We start from the raw sequence: 10,160 nt of genomic DNA, 5'->3' as shown, positions 1-10,160 counted from the left end.
TTTATCTATTATTTTTACTATTATATCCTTTTTTTGTTTGAGCCCAAAGACAAGTGTTGACTTCATAATATGATGGAGAGGTTCTCAAGAATTACATTTGCAAACAAAACTGCAAGCGGTTTCTTAAACGAGGCAGAATAAGTTGAGAAAGGTAGGACTGGAACAGACTCCTTAAAAATTCACTGTCTCTAAAAAAATTTTTTTGTTTGCATTTGAGAAATTTTGGGGTTATCTTGTATATATTTCATATCATTACAACTGAAGTTTTCTCTTAAACATTTTTTTTAAATTGTTGAAAACCTAAACGTTCATGGTGGAAGTAGTAAAAATGAAGAGTATGTTTGTTAAAACTAAATTGATATAAAGCGCACTTTGTGAAAGACAATATTATAGAATACATTTTGTAGGATATCATTTTTTTTTTTAATTTTTAATCATTAGAATTTTACCAAACGTGTCAAAAAAATGCTTTTATCAGAAAATAGGGAAGAAAGTAATTATAATCTTTTTTTTTATAAGATTGGTAAAGTGTAAACTTTGAATTAAAATTTAGCAGGTTATTTGGATGAGATATATTATCTATTTTTGAGAAAACAGTTTGATATGTAAAAGAGAAGCAATTCTTTTAGATAAGGAGTATAATAATCCCTTTTTGTCTAATATCTTTGATATCCTGAAGGTTTCTTCAAACCAAATTGCAAAGGAATAGTTTCATTCTGTTCATTTTTAATGTAAATTCGTCAGCGCATATTATAAAATATTTAATCATTTTTTTCTAGTATGGCACTTTGATAATATGTTTATGTAGTTTTGTTATTGCATTGACACCCTTATTTCAATCGGTCATTTAAATAAGAACGGCAAATGCAATAATTCCAGGAATTAAACACAATCGATACTTTAGAAATAATAATACCATAACAATGCCAATCGTTTTGCAGGAATGGATAATAATTTGATATTTAAACTCGTCAGTTGACGGATTAATTCTAAGCTCTTACAGAAACGCTCTAAATACACACCAGAAACTACAAAATGAGCTGTATTCGTATTGTTTGTTTAATTACCTCTCTTTTTACAGTTTCTCGTGCTACCATCTCCTCCTGGAGATATACCGCGAAACTGGAACTCGATAACAAGATGTCCAATGACGAACTTGTAGGACAACACGAAGTCCATTCTTTAATCGAGTGTGCTGCCACCTGTCAGAGAGATTGCGAATTCTTCGGGTACAACTCTACGCTGAAGAAGTGCCGGACCCATAAGAAGGCCTTCACTTCCGGAATGTCGGACGAAACCGGATGGCGGTATTACTTTCCGGAATGTATGTATTAGTTTTTATTTTATTTTTTCTTCAATCTTACACTTGTAACCGATTTATCTGACCTTATTTTGATTGTTTATTCTTATGAGTCGTTTCAAGCGTTGAACAGTGAAGATAACTATTCTATTTATTTTCATAATCTTATATAATTCTAAGTTTTGAATTAAGATTAGTATAACATTATTGAATTCTTATAATAATTATATAGAAAGAATTCTATAATTCTTAGTTTTGAATTTTGAGTTACTCCTTCAGATGGTCTTAACCTAAATCCTAAATAAATCTCAGATTTGAATTAAGATTTTCCTTTATATTATGTAAGTTTTAATCCTATATAATTCACACTTTTGTTCTTTAGTTTTCCCTATATATTATGTAAGTCCTAATCCTATGTAATTCTTACTTCAATTCTTTAGTCTTCCTTTTATATTATGTAAGTCCCAATCCTTTATAATTCTCATTTTTGTTCTTTAGTTTTCCCTAAATATTATGTTTGTCCTAATCCTATTAATGCTCACTTTTGTTCTTTAGTTTTCCCTTAATATTATGTAAGTCCTAATCCTATATAATTCTCACTTTTGTTCTTTAGTTTTCCCTTAAGAGTATGTAAGTCCTAATCCTATATAATTCTCACTTTTGTTCTTGTAAGTCCTAATCCTATGTAATTCTCAATTTTGGTCTTTAGTTTTCCTTTTATATTATGTAAGTCCTAATCCTATATAATTCTCACTTTGTTCTTTAGTTCTCCCCTCGGATTGTAAGGAACTTCGTGAAAATGATTATGATAAATCGGACGTTTCTCTCAGATTTACCCATACGGGACAAAGTCCATTCCGGTCAAGGTTCACTGAAACATGGATATAATGGGCGGCGGGTGGACGGTGAGTTTTGATAAATTCTAAGTTTTGATTTTTGGTTATATGATGCATTGGGTTGATTTTGTGATATTTACATTGTGTCTTGTCCAGGAAATTGATATAGTTTTCCATCTTCGTTTTCCCTTTTTTATTAATTGATATTCTGCTATCACCTGCATCTGGTGTAAGCATCTCCCAAATTTCTACAATCAGCAAGAGTAAGATCATAATTAATTTTTAATCTAAGACAGAATACTTAGGAATGTTTTGACTAAAAGGGATTTTAAAATAACCATTTTTAGTCAGCATTTCAAAAAATGGTCAATCCTTTTAAACGGGTCGAATGTTTCTGTCTCTTTCATTTCAATTGTTAGATCGCTGTATACTAAATTAGACTAGAGAATGATCCGTCTATCTGTATCATGTCAATTGTTAGATCGTTGTATACTAAATTAGATAAAATAGAGAATTCTCACGTTTTTAATTTTTCTTGACAGAGGCTTACGACTCCCTTTTTAATTCATGAACCTGATCCCACCGCTGGAACTTTCGGTGTGTGTATGTGTGTTAGAGGGTGTGTGTTGTGTATGTGGGTTTGATCTATGTCCTGTTCACATATTTGGATTGGTTGTTACTTTTTTAAAAGTCGATCACCGCTCTTTATCTTTGTCTTTTTTTCCACAATGATAACATGTCTATAAATTCTACAAGAGACCCTCACATTAGTAATCTAATTAATTTAAACAGCAAGTCAACTATCCTAATGAATGTACATACATCTTTCCGAGGCAATCCAAACTATGCTAATAAATATGCATATATTTTTCCAAGGTCATCCAAAAACGATTCGATGGGTCCGTGAGCTTTGACAGAAACTGGACAGACTACAAAAATGGTTTTGGTGAACCGGAACAGGAAGTTTGGATTGGTAAATATGAACCAATACCGGGTCTTTAATTGGTTTAAAAGTATAACCAAGATATAAACATTTGAATTTTGAAAGCAGTTAAAAAATAAATTGATGTACGAATAATATAAAAACTCTACTTTCTTTAGTCTTGTTTTTAGTAGTTCAATGGTAAATAAAAAATGCATTTACCAGTTATTATCAAAATAAAGGAAAGATAAGACATACAAGAATGGAAATTCAAAGGACTTTTCGTATTTCAAAGTCCTTTAGTTTTTGAAAGTCCTTATGTTTTTAAGTTTTGTGTGAGTTATGGGTGTGTGAATCACACAGAATTGTCACGTAGGCTTATTTCATTAAGCAAGCTTGCGCGTATTGAAAATTATATACCCACGTACAAGTCTGTGTCCTTCGCACACCCATAATTCACACAATTTATATTCACGGTCCACAGTGACAGCATGTTTGTTTACAATATTGTTTGTCCGTATGTGTGTGTTAAACATGGGGTTTGATCAAGAACGACTTCACAATTAGAAAAGTTCCATAACATTTCTATGATAAAGATCTGGGATTTTTATTTTTAATGTTTTTTTTCTTTTTTCATTTAAAGTTTCTTTAGTTGTTATCACATTATCTAAATCAAACTAAACTGCACAATTATGTCATCAAATCGTCACTTGTTTCGTGTGCTGTATTTACCATTTTCCCATTTCGAATGCTCAGGAAACTGCCAAAAAAATAAATAATAACCAAATGCCCTGAAAATTTTGAAGAAACTGACAGAATGAATTGTGGTGAACCGATTAAGGAAATATTTAGCCCCAATCTCATGTGTTTAAATCTTTTATTCTTATCAATACTCATGTATTTTCTAATATAACCTTTGTTATTTGACCGTGATAATATAGGACCTGTACACATTAAGCAAAATAAAATCTTGATTTCTGTGGAAATAATTTTATCAAAATATTTTGAAACTTCAATATGATAAATAAACATTTACTGAAAATTTCAGAGGGAAAACTTAGTGTGTCCATTATTTTCAAAAAGAAAAACCTTGTCTCACGATTTTCCCGGACAAAGCCTTGTATATCTAAATAAAGCATGATATAAGCAGATTATAAATAGCTGCATCTACGTAGTTGAATAACATGCATTTATTACTATACAATAGGAATTGTCTGATATAGTCTGATACAGTTTTAAACAATGCATATTACAAAAATCTTTAGATTGTTATTATTATTTTCCCTTGGGCTTTTTTTACGAAACAATATTACACTGTAATACACATAGCACTGGCGGATTGTGTATGTCATTAAAGCGTGTGTGTTCGTACGCCTGGATTTTTCAAAGTCCCATGATTGACTTATTCTATAACTGTTACATTTTGGTAAAAACTAACCAAACCACTGTTTTTCTGATTTTTACTCTTAAAATACACAAAAATCCAGGAACTTCCGGGGCCGCGAATCTGAGTAATCACCATTCAAAGTATGATATACTACTATATGTAGTATTAGACACGCCGTACCATGGTACATCGCTAAGCAATATAACACTTATAGTAAGTAATAAGTAATTGAATCGTTTATTATAGTGGCATATGCTACAATACAATGAGAATTGAAACATTCAAAACAATTATTATTCAAACATCCAGACCTATATGCCACTTAAAACAAAAATAATTGAAAAATATGCACTAATATTTTGCCTGGTTTTACTCTAAAATACACGAAAACCCAGGACCCAGACTCCTTGCCTCAACAAAATTATTCACGCCACCCTAACCACAAATTCTGTATCCGCCCCTGCATAGTTATTGATTTTAAATATATCTTAAAACAGGAAAGTAATTTTATTACTCAATAAGGTATGATTATATTAAATAGAATCAATGGATTTTTTAATACAGGAAATGACTTGATACATCAATTAACAAAAGAAATCACCTCATCCCTGTATGTGACCATAGCTCTACAAAATGGTACAACTCTGTATGAAATGTACGACGGATTCTCTGTCTCCGACGAAGCAGGAAAATATCAAATCTTTCTTGCAGGACCTGCCACGGGGACCTTAGGTTTGTGTATCCACGTAAAGTTCTTAAAATGGGGTTCAAATTACGTATCTTATCATAAAAAAATATTTTTGATTGAAAGATGATTAAGTTGTTGAAAAAAGATAGGGTTTTTCTGGTATTCTGTGTACCTTTTTGATTCCACGCACACTAAGTATGTTTTAAATTTCAGAATATCATCTGCATGTTTAATTCTCTAATTCCGCAAACATTGAGCTTTTTAAAGTCAGAAAGCTAAAATATAAAGAAAATCGTGTTAAATTATTTTTAAGAAACAAAGCAAGCAATCATATTTGCTCAAGCATTGTTATTGAGCTTAGGTTTCTTGATAATTTTTAATTATTCAGATTTTAACTTCTACGGGACAGGAAGTTTACACAGCATAATTGATCTAATATACCGACATTTCCAGGAAACTTTCATGTTGAAATAAAATTATTTTATCGGAAACATATTCAAATTTTAAAAAGCCAAATTCAAAACATCTCAATGTGTTTCACATTTACAATAACTTTTGTCTATTTAACGAAAATCTAGTCTGCTTCTCAATAATTCACAGTTTACTACTACGGAATAAGAAATTTACAGAGCGTCATTGATCTTAAATATCAAATGATACTTATTTGATCGGATACATGTTTAAATTAAAAAAAAAAAAATAAAAAGCCATATTTAAAACACCTCAACGTTTTTCACATTTACAATACATATGCTTCATCTAATGAAAATCTAATATTTTAAAACATTTACAGGTACACCATATATTATATCGTTAAAATTTTGATTGATTTACTTCGTACTGTATTTTATACATTATTAAAGGCACGGTTTCTGACATATATGAATATTTCATTTATTCATGTTTTCTGATATTTTCAGTGACCTTTACCCCCATTCTTTAGAGGAGTAACACGTCTGTTGTTTATTGTTACACTAAAAAGGATTCCATGTGAATTCCACAGTGTTTTGTTGTCTTGTATTTTTTATCTCTCTTTACAGTAAACAAAACATCAAACTGTGTATCTCAGACGTACTTCAGTATTAAGATTAATGAGATGTAAATTAATAACTATTATCTCTGTTATATATTTTCACCAATTCTGCATATACCAGTATGATAGACAACAGGGATTCTAAGTCAGAACAAAAAAAAATATTATCGATCTTTCCAGAACCTAAAGCCGTCTATCTTAGAAGTACCTCAGTATTATTATTGACAATTACCGGTAGATTAAAAATATATAAATCAATTAACTTTGTGATTCTTTTTGTTTGATTTTACAGGGGACACTAGGGTGAATTCACCATGCATCGGACGCCGTTGTAATTCAACAAGTTATAGCGATATCGATACCGACGTAAAATAATCAAAATGGAGTTTAACAATTAGTATGTGCTTAAAATATAAATTTGGGACACAAATAAATGCCTTTTATTGATAAAATATCCTCAAAAATCGAGTTTTTAAATATAACTCAGAATTTACCATGGATCGGACATTGTTTACCATGCATCGGACAGACGGTATTTGGACCGAAAAAATATCATACCTTTATCACAATGCTTTAAAGTCATTAATATGGATTTATATTTATCTTTTATCTAAGAAATGACCATCGACTTAAATTTAATTGACGATATCGTTGCACAAATGTAGAACGATTAAAAATGCCTCACTTTGCCTAAGATTAGTAAGAAATGCTTTAAAATGCTTATAATGCGGTAATTCGCGCTTTTTTCTCATGGTTTATAATACTTTGGTTTGTAGAAATGAATTGCGTCAAATTCTAAACGTCAAATATCGATAATTACATTTTGACTGAAAATATAGAGTTTTTATTTTCTATTTCTGCAAGAAACAGCTGTCAGTTGGGTTCTGTATGAAAATGATAGTGCTTACCTTTGCATCGGAAAGTGTCCGATGCATGGTTAATTTGTGTCCGATGTATGGAGAAATGAACATACCAGTAAAAACCAGCTCAAAAAATAATTATACGAACATTGAAGTGAAATTTCTTTAGAATTTATGTAAAATTACCAATCTTTGACTTTATTTAACAAAGTTCGACTCGTTCCGTTGAAGTCGAATTTTAAGAACGATAACTCTAAAAATCGCAAAATCATAAATTTCTAGTTATTCCCCTTTGACGATGTAAAATATATGACGTAACTTCAAGGCCATTCTCGGGGTATTTTTATCACAACATGATAATAACAATCGGTATCATTAAAAAATTTAAATCCTCAGCTTTAAGATAGAAGCAAATACATACACAGAACTCTTAAGTTGAGAGAGAGTTTATTACCTAAAGTTGTCCGAAGCAAGGTATGTGTCCGATGAATGGTTAACTCACCCTATGTTAAATACAGGTTGTTTTTTTTTTACCACAATCTGTCTGGGATGTTCTTCTCCACACCAGACAGAGATCACGACGAGTATAGTCGATATAAATCTACTGATCTATTTTAAACAAGTGTCCATGTATATGTTTCTTTTTTAATTCTACAGGAGACAGTATGTTGGACACCGGTTATTCTGCCAGAGATCTGTCTGGGATGTCCTTCAGTACCCCAGACAGAGATAACGACAGATCTAGTGGTATTAACTGTGCTGCCCGCAGTATCCGTAGAGGGGGCTGGTGGTTTAACTTCTGTCACCGAGCCTTCCTTAACGGTCAATGGTCCTCGGAGTCCTGGTACAGACCATGGTATCCCACAGTAACGAGTGGGACGTCAGTGAAGGCGACTTTAATGATGATAAGACGGAACTAGGTAAACATCATTACATCTTAAAAACAAGTTCTTTTTACTTTTGTATTACTCTGAAAATTTCAGTTATGAAAGTTTTTTTTTTTTTTAAAGAAGAAATATACTATCATACATTTATCTGTGAAGTATTATTATTTTTTTAACAGACAAAGGATCATCAATGGATTATGGAAACCCTCAAGAGACGATTTAAATTGATTTTTATCGCTGAGTTTTGTTTTTCTTTTTTTTAAATATTTAACATCAAGTAACAAACAGTAAAAGAAGGGGGGTTGAATTGCTCTGTAAATCGATACTGAATGTATTCAGTAAAGGTTGTACTTTATATGTGTTGTAATAAATTTGAAATTAGAAATATTTCGTTGTTTTTTTTTTTTCCAAACACTGATAAATGGAGATAACTTGGCGGAGAATTAGGATGAAGGTTACTTTTTTGTTAAACCTATTACAGTGGAACCTGTTTAATCCGACACATGCAATACTCTTTACTGTGATTTCAGCCATTGTCATTTATACTTATCTCAATGATCTTTACACGCTGCAATACTACACCTTGTTTATTCCAACACATTTATTTTTAATCTGTTCCCCGTGCATGTCGGATAAGACAAATTTCATTGTAATAAAGATGTTAAGAAATTTTTTTTTTAATCATAGGTATATTTGATGGTCATGTTTTGTGGTACAATACATCTAAGATTATACTTCTCTAAAAACATATCCCCATCTTTTTAATCCACACAGTATTTTTAATGAATCTGCATTCAAGTATCCATTTATATATTTAAAACCGCTAAAATTGGAATTATTGTTAATTTTAATATCATGGAGAAAATAAGCTAAAATGTTGAAGTGAGGCGTACTGAATATTTCTTTCCACAAATCTAATTATACCATAAATATATTTAGATAGCTTGAATTTTATGTGTGGCAAGAAACGCAAAGATACTAGATTCTCAATGATACTAGATTATGAGCTTAAAGTAAAAAAAAATTACATTTTCTGAAGATCAATATCTTCTATTGCTACAAATAGTAATTAATAAAAGAGCTTTCTGCTTTTGAATGCACAAAATACGTAATAGCAGACTTATATCGATACTGTAATTTTTTATTGTGTTTTTTTTTTATTCAAAAACCATAACACAGATCGGGGATTAATAGGTTACATTAGTAATATGCGTTTTATTTTGACGTCACAAACGTTAAAAGCAAAATTTGAAATCATTTTAATTTATTGTTATTTAGGTTAGAGATAATTCAAGTAAGTTAGAAAAAAAATCAAATTGCAAAACAAGACAAGGAGTTAGAAGAAAAGCACTCATTTATTATTTTTTGAAAGATGTTATCTTATATCTGTAACTGCCTTTGCAAATAAAAAGCAAGCTAACATTAATCAATATATTTGCAAATAGTTTTGTAATTATGAGACTACATCTTTAAAAAATGATTCAGTATGTGTGACAAGTCATTCTCTATTATGCAATATGTAAACTATGGTTTATATACTAGTATATCCAAAAATTTGATAGACTTCAACTTGAAATTTGTTATTAAATCAATAGGAAAAGTTTTAGGAGCTAATGATAAAAATTCAAGACAAGTTTGTGAAACAAAGAGGCTGATGATTAATGTTGTCGTTTGCAGGTCAAACACCACGGTTAATATAAACTAGTATTGGTACCAAAAGAAAGAAAAAGAAAAAGAAAAGTCCTCACAATGAGTCTACCTTCAAGAACTAAAAACCATAAAAGCAGCAACAGTTCAGTAATTATGACCAAAGTTAGAGATTTTCAAAAATGGGTCAAACTGGACAAGGTCAAGAAGTCAATATTAATAATACCCAAAAGAATTTCATTAAGAATACATAGGTGAAATATAAAAGTCACGGAGTCAACCTTTCAAAAGTTATCACCAAAGTTTTTTTTCAAAAGAAGGTCAAATGTCCAAATAAAAGGATGAAAAATATACAAAGAAAATATTGGTATTCAAGAGACGATCTTACCACAAGAAATAAACCGGTATAATAGTAATTCCCTAGCACTAAATACGTCAAAAGCTAACGTTTTTGAAAAGTATGTCAAATCCATAAGATGAAGGTTAAAGGTCAATCCTGTTTGTACTCAAGAGAAGGTTTCATCAAAATATAAGCGTGAGGAGTATGATATCACTTGATTTAACCGTGTAGTAGCTATGGCTAAGAATAAAATTTTGAAA

The 10,160-nt window shown here is 30.6% G+C and overlaps 1 protein-coding gene across 1 annotated transcript; it reads left to right on the top strand.

Moving 5' to 3' along the window:
• The first annotated feature begins 328 nt into the window (after positions 1–328).
• Positions 329–7,946, top strand: LOC134232268 (fibrinogen-like protein 1). The gene is made up of 5 exons (XM_062714229.1): positions 329–335; positions 1,082–1,324; positions 2,131–2,205; positions 5,010–5,177; positions 7,684–7,946. Exons 1-5 carry the CDS (start codon positions 329–331, stop codon positions 7,944–7,946), a joined length of 756 nt encoding a protein of 251 aa, XP_062570213.1.
• The last annotated feature ends 2,214 nt before the right edge of the window (positions 7,947–10,160 follow it).

Source organism: Saccostrea cucullata, unplaced genomic scaffold (assembly GCF_032062105.1).
Source record: "Saccostrea cucullata isolate Sc308-1 unplaced genomic scaffold, CSIRO_AGI_Scuc_v1 ctg9895, whole genome shotgun sequence".
Lineage (NCBI taxonomy): Eukaryota > Metazoa > Mollusca > Bivalvia > Ostreida > Ostreidae > Saccostrea > Saccostrea cuccullata.
The sequence above is the reverse complement of the archived record's forward strand: the minus strand, read 5'-3'. Positions and strand labels throughout refer to the sequence as shown.

Bases quoted from the DNA above. Each gene is read 5' to 3' on its own strand.
- LOC134232268 (XM_062714229.1), top strand. The intron at 1,325-2,130 runs GTATGTATTAGT...CGTTTCTCTCAG, and splicing joins GCGGTATTACTTTCCGGAAT to ATTTACCCATACGGGACAAA. The intron at 5,178-7,683 runs GTTTGTGTATCC...TTAATTCTACAG, and splicing joins ACCTGCCACGGGGACCTTAG to GAGACAGTATGTTGGACACC.